General features: G+C 35.7%; 2 protein-coding genes across 2 annotated transcripts in view; both read left to right on the plus strand.

Annotated features, from left to right (window-relative positions):
- Positions 1–17,178, plus strand: part of LOC118746213 — a 150,456-nt gene that overhangs the window by 70,991 nt on the left and 62,287 nt on the right. The gene's annotated exons all lie outside the window — the stretch shown is intronic.
- Positions 4,794–17,087, plus strand: LOC118746212 (ATP-dependent RNA helicase dbp2-like). The gene is made up of 4 exons (XM_036480036.1): positions 4,794–4,920; positions 12,136–13,487; positions 15,489–15,667; positions 15,788–17,087. Coding segments are annotated over exons 1-4 (2,151 nt in total). The 5' UTR covers positions 4,794–4,918; the 3' UTR covers positions 16,406–17,087.

Genomic DNA, 17,178 nt, shown 5'->3' on the forward strand with positions numbered 1-17,178 from the left:
ATAACAAAAAATACAATTGTTTTATTAACTCCTAAGCCGCGCCAACAGTAAGGTCCTGTTTCCACAGGAAAACACCAGCTCTGATCCAATACTTTTCGTGAAAAATCCTGTAAAACTGTCAAACAGCAAAATTACTCTCTGAAGTGAGAGTAAAAAGTGAGTAACAACAAAAAGTACGGGAACAAAAAAACCATTCTTCCGGTAAAAACGTCAACCAGTGATTGCTTGACCCTTTACTTTTACCAGAAGCAAAAGTTCGGGTAAAATCTTGCAACTTCGTTCTCTACACAACTCTCCAAAAGTCGCTCTCATTTAGAAGAGTTTGGAGGGTTTTGGAGTACGGGAGCATTTTTTCTGAAACTTCCTGCAAGTTCGTGTAAAATCCTCTAAGTTCATAAAGTATTAGATCAGAGCCACCAATGTCGTGATAACCATGTCACAAAATATATTTCCAATGGATACCGCCCTATTGCTTGCAATCTATTGCAGGCAATTTGATAGTTTGACAGCCATATTTTCACTTGATAGAAAGCGTGCTAGTGGTTATTATATCGAGAAATATTAATATTAAATCAAAATAAGAATCTGTTTCCTATTGGATTATTTATGACAACGTTTTAGGAAGTTATTCAGTAAGTTTGTTTAAGATTTAAATGTTTTTTAACACCGAATTGACAGAATGTTGTCTGGCGGCGTCATGCGGCAAATGCTTACGCATATCTAGACATCAAAGTGCCCACACACAACAGTTCGTAGGCTATAAAAATTGCAAGGTGTAACTGCAACTGAAATTGCGCAAATCGCACTCGGGGAAATAATTTCAACCTGCTCGTGCAATAAATGTTAAAATGTTTTGGAAAATGGTTTTTCATAAAAATTATTGGTTTTATTCCATAATGTTGCTTTGATACTTAAATAAAAAAAAGTTCTGCTACAATTTTTCATAAGCCCGAGGTCACACTGGTGGTGGGATGCTCAGTCCGACTGAGCAGGCTAATGTGCTCAGCCCCTATTATTAAGCGGATGCTACATAAAACTTTTGCTTCGCTTTATGTGACAGATTTGCTTTGACAGATAAGACGAATTGTATGAAAATGCACAAAGCATGCCACATAAATCTTTGAAGCTGCAGCGCGAAGCGAAAAGATGGCCAACTCCCATCTTTTTGCGCGCTTTGACAATTAGCCGGCTTAATATTTATTTTACTTCGTCCAAATTCGAGTTTTCATGTAGAAACATAAAACTTAATTATATTGCTGATAATTTTAAAGCAAAATATATAAAATCCACAGCAACTTTGACTAGTAAAAAAGCGGTACAAAATTCTTTTCTTGGCGTTTATTGTAGAATACCTTTTGCGTCTGGCGCTTTGCTGGCAAAGTTATAAATGTCACGCAAAGCTACAAAGTTTTATCTGGCATCAGCTTAAGACTTCCATCGCTTTGCTTGACAGTTCAAACTTTGACAACAATACATCGATATTTCAATAGTCAAATACATTGAGCAGCTGTTTACTTGCTAGTTTTGCGTTTCTTTACTATTTCTTTATTTCGCTCTCAGTGAGCGCAATTCTCTGAATTTTCCCATGTTTCTTCTTCTTGATAATCATCTGCTAGAAAAGAAAAGAAACAAAGCCCTTGATTGTGTAACGTCTATGTTATGCAAAGTATATACGCTCCAACCATTTGACCGTTATGGTGATGGCATGATTCAACTACTACAGGTAGTAGCAATCGTACAAAAACAACATTTACCGTTGGTATGAACTCCTTGTGTCATCAACATCTTCTTTATCTAATCATATGTATATGTATACCCTGCATACCAGGATTTCATAGAATTCTGAAAGGTTTCACTTTTTTTTTAATAGTTCTTACAGGTCTATTCTGCACGTTACCGAGATTTTGTGACCGGAAAATTGTATTACAAAAAATGTTACCACTTCTTGTTACCAAGATTCTAGGTACGTTGGTAATGCAGTGAAAAATTCAGCAGTTCAGCTATGAAGATTTGTGGAAATTCTTGTATTGCATATTTCACGGAGCAATATTTTGTTACCAGTTTATGAGATGGTAACCAAATTTACCGGTGACAAGAGCGCACAGAATGCGAAAAAGGTTTAAAAATTGACAGACACTTTAATTACCGCTTACAAAATTTATGTTACCAGCGCAGAATAGATCTGTAAGAGTAGAAATCCACTACAAGTTTTTCAGGCGTTCGCGTTCTTCAGGTTTTCAGCTGTACAATTCAGCTAATGCTGAATGCCTGAAAAACTTGTTGTGGAGTTGTACTTTAATTGCTGGCCAAATTATTTAAATTTTCATACATTCGCTGGCCCAATCGTCAAATTAGTCAACCTCTTTCTCTGCAACGTGTTTAGCACGATGATTAGATTAGTAATAAAGTTGCACAACATATTGCATCGTGATGAAGCGTGTTTACTAAATGCCAACGCACCCATTATCCAAATACACACGATCTGACAAGATGAAGCAAAAGGAAAAAGTTATCTTCTGGCTGACATTTGTGACTTCTGCGCCAAGTTATTTTCTTTGAAAAGTAAACAAAGAATATGAAGACGAAGAATAAAGAAAAAAATGCAAGCAATTTTTCGTTTGTGCTAACTAAATTATTTTTGCCACCAATATTTATTTTAATTACATTTGCACAAAAAATTTATCGAAAATAGCTTAAAAATCACTGAAATAAACCACCGACAAAATACACATAGAGAAAGAAGCAAAACAGAAATAGCAAGCTTCAAAATTACGAACGTCACACACTTTTTTCCGATCTGTCAGATCTGTTCTAATTGGTTCATGCAACGCACCCTTGAACCAACGACTACAGATCACGCAATCCGCCATCGTTGTATTTGTAATCGAATTTCAGAAATAAGTTTTCGTAGCGTTTTTTATGTTTTCCCGTTTTGTTTACATCGTCTTCTATCGCTTCGGTATGGCTTTTTTTTAGCAATTTGATATGTTTTATGAGCGATTTTAATTTTAATTTTGATTTATTACAAATTGTTGATATAAAATGAGGTGCTTTGTGATTGGAACAAGTTTGTGCATTTGTTTGGTCAGCCAAAGGCCTAAATTTTCGTGAAAAGTGGGTGCACGTTTGCGGTCAGAATGTTGGCATTGAAAAATCGACCCGTGCTGATGATATGTGATTGTAAAACGCTCTCAATAATGAAAACCACATTTTATGGACTTTTTTGCTAATTGTCGTCAAGTTTCAGTTCGTATATTTTATAATAAATACCAATTTAATCGCACTCAATCACCGCGCCTTTTTCGTTTTCTTTATTTGTTTCCATTCTTAGGCACATGTCAAAAACGCTCAGAAATTTACTTTTTCGTTCTTTTCCGATTGCGTGATCTTGTTAGTTGGTTCATGAACGCACCCATGCTCCAACTCGTTGGTCAAACGTCTAAGGGCCATTTACATACGACTTTCCTCGCTTTGCTTGACAGTTCAAACTTTGACAACAGAGCGTGAAACGCAGAAAGTATGCTACAATAAACGTTTTGACAGCTTTTGCGTTCTCCTTTTCCTCCATATTTTTTATCTGTAAAATAGATATTAATATAATAATATGCATTAGTAATAGCAATAATAATTCCTATTTACCCTATTTGTCATTAAATGCAAATGCAAGCGCACGAGAAAAGATACATGTAGACAGCTGTTTGCCAAAGCGGGCAAAAGTTGAGAGTTGCCCAAGATTTTGCTTCGTTTTGCTTTGCTTCCAAAGTTTTTTATGTGAGCATACTCATGCATATGCCTACATCGATCTTATATGTCAAAGCAAAGAACTATCAAGCAAAGCGAAGAAAGTTGTATGTGAATCAGCCTTTACAAGTGTGTGTAAGTCCCCTTTCAGACACGTCAAGTCTTGCTTTCAAGTGTGCTCGTTCGTTGGCGAAGGAGGTGGGAAGAGAGGGGAAGAGTACAGATACCTCCGTACCGTCAATTCGTTTCAATTTTTCTGTCTCTTTTGATCTTTTCGTTGCTTCCCATTTAAGAACCAAGGACTTGAATTCAATTAAAGTTGACGCGTGTGGAAGCAAATAGAAAACACAAAAGAGAAAAAATTGCTTTCAAGACTTGACGTGTCTGAAAGGAGACTAAATAGGGCATTCGCACGAGGCGATTTTACAGGCAACAAAAGTTGAATGAGAAGTTGAAAGTGAAAAAGTTGTCAGATAAAATAAAAGTAAAAAAGTAAAAAAGAAAAAAAGGATATATACAGAATGTAAACAAACACAGGGCGCAAGGAAAAAGTTGAACGAGCTCAAAGTTGGCTGGCGACCAGCTTTGTTGAAGGCGATTAATTGAAAGGCCGTTCGGACGAGGCTATTTTTGCTTTCAGCTAAAAGTTGCCTGAAAAATCGCCTCGTGCGAAAGCCCTAAAAGGGTGTTCTCACGTGGCCATTTTGCGTTCAACTTTTGGGTTCAACTCACGCAGGTTTGCACAAAAAAAGTTGAATGGCTTAACGTTGGCTGGCTACCAACTTCGTTGAAAGTGATTAGTTGAAAAGCCGTTCAACCAAAAGTAGAATGCAAAGTCGAACAATGCAAACGCCTTTTTAACGCGAATATTTTTATATTTTTTTATATTTTGATATTTTTAGCCAATCAATTTTTTTTCGTGCAACCCTGCGTGAGTTGAACGCAAAAGTTGGCTGAAAACTCGCCATGTGCGAAGGCCCCATTATGCTGAAGTTCCAAACATATATCGATAACATATTCGAATGAGCAACTCTGGGATATACACATCGGTAAAACACGAAATTTTTCAATCAGCAATTTAATTCTCTGTGAAGGAGGACGAAAATAATTTTCACAAGAGAATTAAAGTGTATTTTAAGTATTTCTTTGCTGATATTACCATCAAAACTTAGGGAAAATGTAAGTATATCTGGTTTCTATATTCTATTGGTGAAAGTGTTTTAAATATAAGAAATATAATGATTTCATATGAAAATCAATAGCTTAAGTATAAAGGCATACATATATGTAAGTACATACATTTCATTTCGGGTATCTATAAGAAAATGCGCAGCACCCATATTTAGGGGCACATTAGAGACGTTGAAATCTATAAAAAATGTAATTTCGAGCTTTTAAGTAATCAAAATGGTGTCGGTTCAGCTTTTTATAAATTCCTATGTTGTTAACTGTGATTTATAAAGGAAGCCTTTTATTCCTCAACGAAAAAAGCTAAACTAATTATGTACATATTTTTTTATTTTGAGGTTATGGTGATCTTTAATTGAGCCACGTACAAATTTAAAGGTACATAAAACTTCACCGGGTTTGCACGGATTTCGCACGAAATTTTTTGTCGTTAAAACCACCAAAGCATAAAACAGTTTCCATGAACTTTAATGCATTGATAAATCTTGCTGTATGTACATACGTACATAGTCCTAGTTACATATTGAAATATTGATTTTTCACGTTTTACAAACGTGCTAATTTTCAATTCACTCATAAACCGCATGACTCATTACTACAAAGGGTCATGATGCATTTTTTAATTCTAATGGAAGCAGGTTTTTACGATTACATATATACATACATACATACATATATAAAAGCTTAAAAGGTGGCACTCGGCCGTTGATTGGGCTTATACGAAAAAATGCAAACGAATTTGGCATACATCTAGAGTACTACATACAAATCTCCAAATTATTTGGCACAGTAAAATTAAAGTTCAATTTTTCGAAATTATAAAATAATATCTTATGGACTACATAACCAATTAAAAAACTAATGATGTCAAAATAAAGATAACCAGCCTCGTCATGCACGCACGCTTCCTGGGGCTACCGATAGTAGAGCTGGACGACAACGAATGAAGGACTAACCGATCTGGGCGGGGTTGTTGTAGCCGCTACAACAACTTAAATTTTTATTTCCATATATTTATTATGGGCGGAATAAAAATTTTCGGGTGAAATTTTTTCGGACGAAACTCAGGTTACTTTATCTTTCAGCTATTCTTCATAATTTATAAATATTTTTATTTATTTTTTATATTTATAAACCAAAACTACTAAAAAAATTTTACAAAATTGTATAATTATTGCTAAAGAACTACATGCTACATTACATAAAACACTGGTGCTAAGGAAGAAATATTTAGGAACATAAAATTTCCTTTAGGAACATAAAATTTCCTTTTGTACTAAACTACACTTCCTTGCATTCAATGGATAAGAATTTATATGCTAGGTATATACATATGTACATACATATAGAGGTCCACAAAAAAATTGCGATATATTGACCGGTTTTGTCATTTGGCATCTGTCTTTTGTTTATTTAATATTTATAGTTAAATTTTTTTATATAAGTCTAGTATAAATATAAATCAGATTTCAATTTTGGTACAAAAATTAGAAAAATTCTGGTGTGCAGTTTTGTAGACCATTTAATCCTAGTATAATGGGCGAATTTCAAGCTGCTTTAAAATCCCATTTGTTTTTAGCAATTTTGTTTTTTTGCTGGCAGTGTCTCCTACATATAAATGTAAATTGTCGAACATACTTTTGTATGGAAAAAAACGTGAACCACTTTTAACAAAAAAAAATAATTTTTGTGAGCTGTCTGCAAATGGTTTTTGATGTTGGCTGTTTTCTGTCGCTTCACCTGAACATATGTATGAAAAGAAAATCCAAATAATCGGCAAAGAATCGGCGAAAAAAGGCCGATGCCGATGCCGAAGCTCAATTTTGTGCCGATACTAGCCGATGCCGATGCCGGTTAATCGGTCGGACCTATATTGTAGTTCATTAAAAAAGGGCCCTCCTCTTCGGCGACACAGAAAAGACATTTCTGCTTAGTAAGGGTTATGACCCCTAAAGCAGTGTTTGCATTGTTCAACTTTGCGTTCAACTCAACGCAGCTTTGCACAGTAAAAAGTTGAATTAATAATAATATCAAAGTAAGAAAATATATCAAAATATGAAAAAAATCAAAATATTCGCAGTAAACTTTTGATTCAACTAATCGCCTCTAAAACAGCCGTTAAAATTGCCTCATGTGAACATCTTTTAAAGGTTAAGATCTCTAAGCGCGGCCGAAGGCTTCATACGCAAAAACAAGATCTGCGCAAAAATAACTACGACCCTTAAGCATAACCCCACAAATGTTACAATATCGTCACCTGATCACCTGAATTCACAAAGGCCCTAGCCAACAAATTTTTTATTTTACGGTAGAAGCAAAAAACAAAATTATTATCAAAAACTGGTAGGTCCAAGGATTGATGGACTTGCTTCGACTTATTCCAAAAGAAGTAACTAGACTAAAAAAGAAGGACCTGTAAAGTTGTATTCTATTTTTAAACGACTTCAAAAAAGGAGGAGCGTATCAATTCGTTGGAATATTTTTTTATTTTTTTTATGTATGTTACTGCATATCCTCTTCAACCGATTTCGATAATTCTTTTTTTTTTTTTATCGGAAAGGTGGTACCTAAAGGGTAGTCCCATACTGGTTTAGATTTGATCATGAAGAAATTAACGGTAGTCCTAAATTTTTATATGAGAATTGAAGTCGGTTATTTTTTTTTTGCTTAAAAATTACTTGTTGGATAAAGAAAAGAACAAATGCTTCTACAGAACCTTATCAAAAATGTAATTAAAATGTCTCATATACATATGTACATACTTATGTACATATAGTTACCTTAATAGAGAAAAGCCCTATCTCAGTTTCTTTGAAAATCTTGCTTTGTGCAAATGTCGGTAGATTACTCACTGAAAACTTAGTGCAATTCAAAAACCACTACTACATTTAATTAATTATGGCCCTCAATTGAAAACAGCATTGTAAAGAAATTCCCAGTTGTGTAAAGTTTTCAGTCATTTTGCAAATAAACAATTGGGGTATTCACAACGTTGTCGTAAGTGTCATATTGTTGTATGTCGTAAACTTTAAACGCCTTAAAAATATATTAAGCAGGTTCGCAAAGTACCATCAAAGTAATATTTTGAATTTCCACAGTGTTAGAAAATAGTTGGTAGTAGTTTCAAGTTCTCTAAACATTTATTTATGCTTTTAAAGTTTACGACATACAACAATACAATACTTACGACGCCTTTGTGAATCTCCCAAATATTTTAGATGGGGCCTTTCTATATTAAGGTACTATTGTTTTTTATTACTCTAGCAGAGCACCCGACGTCGTTCGGGGTAAACAAATCAAAATATAAAACAGTAATACAAATATTCAGTTCAGCATAAATTAAATTATTTTCTTTCTGTTTAAATTAAGGCATCCTTATGAATCATACTTTTTATATACTTTACTCTAAACAACTCCTGCATACCAAATTTCAAGTTCATGTGAATTATGGTTCCCAATTACTAATTACTGCTGATTACTAATTCCACGACTAGTCTCCACGTTCCCTTTTACAAACTCATATATATGTTGCCGGCCAAACCCGATCTTAGGACAAATCAGTTTTGACTAGGCTAAACTAGGTGAGGCGCCACAGTATTTTTGAGCAGAACTCCGCGCTTCAAAAAAAGAACCCCCATCAGTCCAACTCCAACTACGCCGTCCACAATATACTTGCGTCCAACTTGACTTCGCGTTTAGATGGATGTATCGAATCTAGACAGAACTAGTTTCGCCCAGGGAAAACTTATTTGTCCTAAGATCGGGTTTGGTCTGTAACATATACAAACCTTACTATAAGCACCTGCCATGGAAATGTATTCATAACAAAGTTCATTATATTTCACGCCCCCCCTTCAAAAGCTCATATATATGTATATATATATATACTTTACTATAAGCACTTACCGTAGATACGCCTGCATACTAAATTTAAATTTCATGTGACATACATATATGTATATGTCCACATATGGTTCCAAAGTTATAGCTGATTCAAATTACCACGACTATGGGCAAACCATAATATAATATGTATATAAAATTAATGGTAAAAACTTGCACTTTCTATATAATATACATTTTTTCGTCATTAATTATGGACTTTTTCTAAAAACAAGTTATTTTATGAAAAAAATATGACAAGTTTTTTGTTTTATAATATTTTTGGCTTAAATAAATTGTCTTTATTTTGACATCTAATCTTTTTTAATTGGTTACGGTTTAGAAAATATTAATATTTTAAAATATCGCAAACATTTTTTTTAACCTCATATATCTTCTTTACTTTTTAATTGCGGCAAACAATATTAAGATTTATATAGTTGAGATCAGCGTAAAAAGTACTATCGGTCGGCATTTTTAGTTTTCCCATAGCTGAACGGTTGGGGTTATCTTGATGTGTTCCTATGTCTGCACTGTCGCTATGTTCGTTTAAAAGGTGTTCTCACGAGGCCATTTTGTGCTCACCTTTTGCTCAACTCACGCAGGATTGCACGAAAAAAGTTGAATGGCTAAATGCGACCAACTTTGATGAAAGCGATTAGTTGAAAGGCCATTCAACCAAAAGTAGAATGCCAAGTTGAACAGTGCAAACGCCTTTTTATGGCGAATATTTTAATTTTTTATATTTTGATATTTTTAACCATTCAATTTTTTTTTCGTGCCACCCTACGTGAGTTGAACGCAAAAGTTGGCTGAAAAATCGCTTCGTGCGAAAGCCCTATTACACTAACTACAAACTGCCCATGTCAGAAGCGGGAGTTTTCCGATGTTATTCGCGGCGACGCTTCATATGTATGTTTATGTTGGGTAGAAATAGCCTGAATGCGTTGTAATATTTTAGTCAGTATATATTTACGTTCCAAAAATGTTAAGCGGGTGGCAACCCTATCAAAAAGTTGTTATTTTTACCTCAAGCAGTGGAGCTTTCTTTCAGAATGGTATTTCAATCATTCCACTTGATGAACTATTACAGAAGTTATGGCGCTGTTTTGGTCAGATACAGTGCTTTCAGCTTTTTAAAACCCCATCTTTTTTAATAAATAATTAAATTTGAACAACGTAACAATTTTTCGCATGTCCCCTTTAAAATGCCATATTATTAATTAAATTTGATAAAATATTAATCCGTTTGGTATCAGAAAAATACCTTTTAGAAATAAGTACATAAGTAGATTTGAGTTTAATTTTTTCGCTCAAAGGAAATTTTTTTATTGCTGGATTTTTATTTTTTCGATCAAAGCTAATTATAATTTTATAATTTTTATATCCCGTTCAAAGATAATAAGAATTCGGCCTAATTGCGTTCGTCGTAAATTAGGCTAAATTGAACGACTCGACAACATTGGCATTGTCTATTGTCGTACTGAAATAAGTAAACGACCAAAAGCGTCGAAAACTATACAGTGCTGCTAAGATTTCCCGTTTTAATACACTAGTCGAGTGAAAATTTTAGGCAATGACGTGAAACTTTCGATACGATTCGACTCTCTAAAAACGACTTGCATTCGAAACGACTCTCGCAATGAGGGTCATTATTGCTTTTTATTTGTTTACTTAACAATAAAGATTAATCAAACTCAAAAGCTATACCACCGTGATTTCCGACGTATCCTTTTCAGAGGTAGCGACATCCTAATAAAAGTAATAAGTCCTAAAATTTTCTGGTCAAAATTTCAGTTGGTTGCGTATAACCTTTTTAAATTTTATAGATAAAAATTTTTGTTTATGACCTTTTTAAATTTTATAGATAAAAATTTTTGTTAAGTACAAAAATAAAACTCGTTAATTGTTTATCTCTGAGTGGAAAAAATAAAAGTCAACTAATAATTATTTTCGTTGAGTGAATTTGCTTATTTTCGTGAATACCCCTATTGTACTTGCATAGTTAGCAGCCTTCTACGTTATAAGTACGGTTTAAGGCAGCCGAATACGGGACAATAAAATATGTAAGCCAATTTTTTCCATAAAAGCTATAGGATTTTAAAACCTTTTTCAATGACCCTAGATTTATTAGCCCTGAAACAGTTTATTTTGCATATATTTTTCTATCTTTTGTGAAAGCAGCACATAAATATTCAGTAGTAGCATCACACACTTGTAGAATGTTTTCCATAACTTTGTGCTCGGGACATTTACCCCGCAAAATCTGTTATAAACTTTCCAAGGTAGAGAAATATAATGAAAATATCCGATTACTTTTGAAGCACGAGTGGTATTCAACGGATAATTTTCTGACTCGGATTTGGGCCAAGCACAATGCAGTGAATATCATCCGGAACGAGCTGTATTGCAAAACGTACCTTTGAAGGGTTCAACTCCCCTTGCATCTTTGAGAACTTCTTCATTTTTACAACATTCTCAAGGTAGCCTTCTTATTTGGAGTTCCTCATGTTGAAAAACCCCTCGTACAATCAGCAATCATTTTTTGGCGTAATTTCACCCAATAAATATTCTACTTAAAATTACATCCACACCACGGCACGGACAATTCGGTATCTAACCGTGTTTGCGCATATTGAAAATTTCCATTAATTATAGTTTAGAAATAAAAGATACTGATGCTTTGTTTTGCTGCATTTTCGAATAGCCCCATACTTGACGTGCTTAGTTTGACAAAATTTATAAACCATATGAGATTAGATAACAGCCGGTTTCACCAGCAATTTAAATCCAAAATTAGTTTTTATTCTCGTGTCAATTTCCATATAAAATTTTAATCTAATTATAGTATAAAAAACTTAAAAACTCGCTTTTATTACAATGTGAACTAAAAAGTAGAAAACTTTCTATCGAGTTTAGTTAAGAAATAAAAGGCATTGTTTGAGACAAATGTTTGAGATGAAATTGTCCTAAACATTTACCTGATATCGCCCCGAATTCATTCCCATTTCTTTGAAGTTAACCCAATTAGGTACCATGGGGCTATCACAGAATCCATCGAAGCATACGCTACGTTCGTAGCTGTTCGGATTTAGTGATAGTATTTTCGTAGATTCCACGAAAAATCGGTTTACGATGGATTCTGTGATAGCCCTGCATAGCTTCGATTATAAAATGGTTTGACACCCGTCTAAATTAGCATTCTACAAATGCAGTGAAATACATGTAACGGCCATAATAAAAGTATTTTTGCAATTATTTAAAGTAAATCCATTTTACTATAAAATAATACTCAAAACTTTTTTTCTTTTGCTATTTACACAGGTTCGATAGACGTAACGGAGCTCCAGCTGGTGGAATGGGCGGTATGGGTGGCAATGCTGGTGGCGGCGGCTATCGTGATCAGCAACGCGGCGGTCCAATGCGTGGCAGTGGTATTGCACGTCCTCGTCCTGCACCTTATGCTCGCGGTGGCATCGGTGGCAATGGTGCTCCGTTTAGAGGTGGGCCGCCACGTGGCGGCAACAATGATCGTGGAATGAATGGCGGACCCATCAACAACGGCTCACCCGGGGATCGTTTGCCTAATATAATCTGGTCTGAAATAAAATTGTCACCGTTCCAAAAAAACTTCTATCAACCTAGTACGACTGTTGCCGAACGCTCAAAAACAGATGTGGATGGTTATCTCACATCCAATGAGGTTACTTTGAAAGGTGATAGCATTCCATCGCCCAGCATTGAATTTAGCGAGCCTGGTTTTCCGGACCATGTTTTAGCTGGAATAAAGAAGATGGGATTTGCCAAGCCAACTGCTATACAAGCTCAGGGTTGGCCGATCGCTCTTAGTGGACGGGACATGGTCGGTGTAGCACAGACTGGCTCGGGTAAGACCCTCGCTTATGTGTTACCCGCTGTGGTACACATCAGTCATCAGGCTCGTTTGGAGCGCGGTGATGGGCCCATCGCTCTCATTTTGGCACCTACGCGTGAACTAGCTCAACAGATACAACAAGTTGCAAACGATTTCGGTTCCCAGACTCATGTACGCAATACATGCATTTTCGGCGGAGCACCGAAACAACCTCAAGCGCGTGACTTGGAGCGCGGTGTTGAAATTGTGATTGCTACACCTGGCCGCCTACTCGATTTCCTAGAGCGGGGCGTAACCAACTTGCGCCGTTGTACTTATCTAGTATTGGATGAGGCTGATCGCATGCTAGATATGGGATTTGAACCACAAATTCGGCGTATAATAAAGCAGATTCGCCCAGATCGTCAAGTGTTAATGTGGTCGGCGACATGGCCAAAAGAAGTGCGCAATCTTGCTGAAGAATTCCTTGATAACTATATACAGATTAACATTGGCTCACTAACACTTTCAGCCAATCACAATATACTTCAAATAGTAGATGTGTGCGAAGAGAATGAGAAAGATAATAAGCTCATAAAGCTTTTGTCGGAAATTTCTGCCGAATCCGAAACGAAGACAATTATCTTCGTGGAGACAAAGAAACGCGTCGATGAAATAACCCGTACTATTGGGCGTAGTGGATGGCGCGTGTGTGCTATTCATGGCGACAAGTCGCAACAAGAGCGTGATTTTGTTTTGTCGTCATTTCGTAATGGACGGCACTCAATTTTGGTAGCAACCGATGTGGCTGCACGCGGCCTAGGTAAGACTAATTTTCCTTACATTCCTCGCCGCTGCCGCTATATAGCTGCGGCTACGGCGATAACTTGACTCTTTGATCGTAGCTGCGAGTGATGCTGTGGACGAAATGCTGAAAATTCTATCATTATTACTTTGTTGGTTCGATGGCGAATTATATTTTTTGTCATGATGCGAATCAGCGAAACCCAACGCCTTAATAATTGTTTCGAATGCGTCCAATTAAAGATAAGATGGGGTATAATTATAAGTTCGTTAAAAAAAAAACAAGCGGGTAAAGTTTGGAGTTAAAATTTAAAGCCAACTGCTCATAAAAACACTGAATGCAATAATTTTGCGGACGATTCGCTGAAAAAGGTGTGGGTAAATAATGAGGAATGTGTATTTCCATACATTACTGTCAGGTTACGGGTCATATTAATTAACTAGGATTGTATTTTGTATGTTTATGTACCTATATAAAAAAGAATAGTGTCAGTCAAGGAAACTGTGGCCGCAAAATCTGAATAGAATAGTATATTTTAGCGGGCGTGACTGTGCTTATCATGACAGCTGTTTGGTTACTTAAAAGGACTACTTATGTAGGAGTTATGACTGGCTACTTATTTTTTTTTATAATTCGTCATTTAATTTGTTTAGAATAAAAGCAGTAACTGATTCATTTCATATAAAAGTTAATATCAAAAAACAATCGTTAATTTCCTGTTGTAAAATCTTATTTAATGCCAATACTTAAAGCGTTGCTTACTATATAAAGGCTTTTCAGCGTTTGTACATACGGAAGTCGGTAAGAGTCAAATCTGTGCCATTAGATCAGCAGCAGTCATTAGCATGGTTAGGGGGACAAACACTTGCGGGTTTCAATAATTAGAAAAACAACGCACATTGTTCAGAGTTTGGGCCTAATAATTTTTGACTGGCAGTTGCATTTTTTCAGTTATTACAATTTATGTGTGAACAAAAATATCAACTTCACCGTTTCTTCAAATGGACTTCGATTTTTTCTTGTATATAAAACTATGAAAAAGTTTATAACTTCCTAAAATATTTCAAATGCGAAAACACGGCCTATCAGAACAAATGCTAAAATCTGTTTCTGCAGTTTTGTTTTTGATAGTTAACAAATCATGCTTGATAAAGAAAAGCTAAATTCAGATTTAGTATTTATTAGCAATAAGTAAACACTTAGGTTATATATAATTTAACAAAAAAAAGGCAGTAATGTAAATATATCATAGCTAAAAAAAGTAAACGCGCAAATGCTGTGCTTCAAGTTCGGCTTAAACAATCCGGTGCGCATACGTACTATGTGTGCTGGAGTCAAGCTGGGTAATAAAAATATGGGAGCTCACTGCAAATACCTATTGTGTATGTAAAGACATTGCGAGTACGCTTAGCTCGTGCTTGCGTTCTGTGCGCTCGCTTGTTTGCTTGTTCAACATCCTTGGTTTTCTTCTCACCCTACCACAGCTGCGCTCAACACATCCCTTAATTGTAAATTCAGGTCTGTGCCGGAATTCGGTAAGTACGTTGCTTTCTCTTCTCATTAAAGTCATTCAGAAAACCAATTATTATTTCTGTCTGCTTTTGGTTGTTAGTCTTTTAAGTATACTATATGAATTAAGCTTCCAACTCCGTGTATACTGCCTACGCATTTTAATAAAATGATTTTATAATTTCGAAAATCTTTAATACCAAAGAAATTGAAAAATTTAAGAAACATACAAGCATACAAGGAAAAAATCGTTGAAGGTCGAGGTCCACTTAAAAATATTGCAAAACTCCAATCATGCCAATTAAATTATAAAGTTGTAAAATATTTCACTTTTCTTGCAATGTTGGAGAAATTTTTGTTCAATTTATATGCTATGATGTATATTTTTTTGCCAGCGTGCACTCTAAATAAATATTTTTAATTTTCGACGTTTGCATCGAACGAACGCGAATTAACGACTATTCCTACAACGCACGTCGTTCAATGCTTTTAAAACCCTAAACTGAACAGATGTTGACGATGTTAAATTCGTAATTAATTACGATTATCCTTCGAATTCGGAGGACTACGTGCATCGCATCGGGCGTACAGGGCGCTCGAACAATACGGGAACGGCATACACCTTGTTTACCACTTCAAACGCCAACAAAGCTAATGACTTGATACAAGTGCTGCGCGAAGCTAATCAGGTAAAAATATTCAAAAATTATACATAAAATTATTTAAAATAAAACTTTCGTATTACATCTAACGAACGTTAGGCTAACAATTTTTTGTGTGGTTACTTCTTTTTCATGTACTTTTTGCAGGTCATCAATCCACGACTTGTTGAGATGGCATCATCTTCGGGCTATAATAATAAACGCAACTCGCGTGGTGGCTATCAGAATCGTGGTGGTATGGGTGGTGGTGGTGGCTACGGCAATCGCGGTAATCGCTCTTATGGTAACAATGCTGGCGGCATGGGTGGCGCTCAATCATATCAGCAGCGTCCACCACAAATAGCTAATGGTGGCCAAATGTATCAACGTCCGAGTGGACCACCTTCTCGATTCTCAGCCGCTCCTCAAGCTGGCTACGAACGCAACCAGCACACCGGTGCCAATAAGCCTTATGGTGCCGGTGCTGGAGCCGAAGGTGGTGATAAGCGACGTTTCAATCCCCAGCAACAACCGCCACAGCAGTCTTTAGGTTATCAGCAGCAACCCCCGCGCATGTCATATGGAGGCAATAATGCACACCATCAACCGCCGCCAAATCACCGGGCGGCAGGCAGTGCTTCTGCTGGTGCATCCGGAATGTACGCACATGCACCTCCTTCTCATCATTCAGGAGGCAGTAACTATGCCGTTCCCTCTGGATTTGGAGCGGCGTCCGGCAATAATATGTTTGCTTATCCCCCGCCCCCATTGCCCGCGCAAAACTAAAAACCCATACTATAGAAGTAATTTTAACATCATCAGTAATTTAAAACGTAATGAATTAACTTCTGCACTTGGCATTTGATTAGATTAAATTATGTTATTCTTGTGTGTGTGTTGTACTAATGTACGCCAAGTCATAGTACGCAAGTGTTTTGTAGCATGACGGATATTTGAAGGAGATCCGCACTGCAATGCTTCAGTTCAACTTAAACGTACCGGAAATACTACTTGTTTGGGTGGTTGTTTTGGTTCAACATTTATTTCTAAGCTGTGCATTTCTTTTACTTTACATCTTATTTGATTGTATTGTTGTTGTCTCTGTTTCCTTTTTTTTTATAATTTACACATCTTTACACCGCAACTTCGTGACAACGGGCTTTTCCAAAGTTCTTGCGCAAGCCTGCACTAATTTTTATTTAATTTTTGAAACTTTTGCAAGAAGTGTTTTTTTAACCGAATTGGAACTATGATTGTTTCCAATGCAGAGGTTTTATCTCCAGTATAGATCACGGCTATGTCATCGAGCATACAGCTATATTCATTACATCAACATAAATGATCACGTTCATCAAACTTTAAAAATAAATGCTAGTTATTACAATATATTAACATAGTTGAAGTGAATTGTATTCCTTGGATTTTAATGGATATATTAATGTTTACGTACCATAAAATTTAAACAAATATACTTCAATAAAAGTATATACATAAATATGCCTAATAACACATGGTATATTTAAAACCCCTATACAAATATCTTTTGAACTTTTAAAATA

Source organism: Rhagoletis pomonella, unplaced genomic scaffold (genome assembly GCF_013731165.1).
Source record: "Rhagoletis pomonella isolate Grant_MI unplaced genomic scaffold, Rhpom_1.0 Rhpom_scaffold_00010, whole genome shotgun sequence".
NCBI lineage: Eukaryota > Metazoa > Arthropoda > Insecta > Diptera > Tephritidae > Rhagoletis > Rhagoletis pomonella.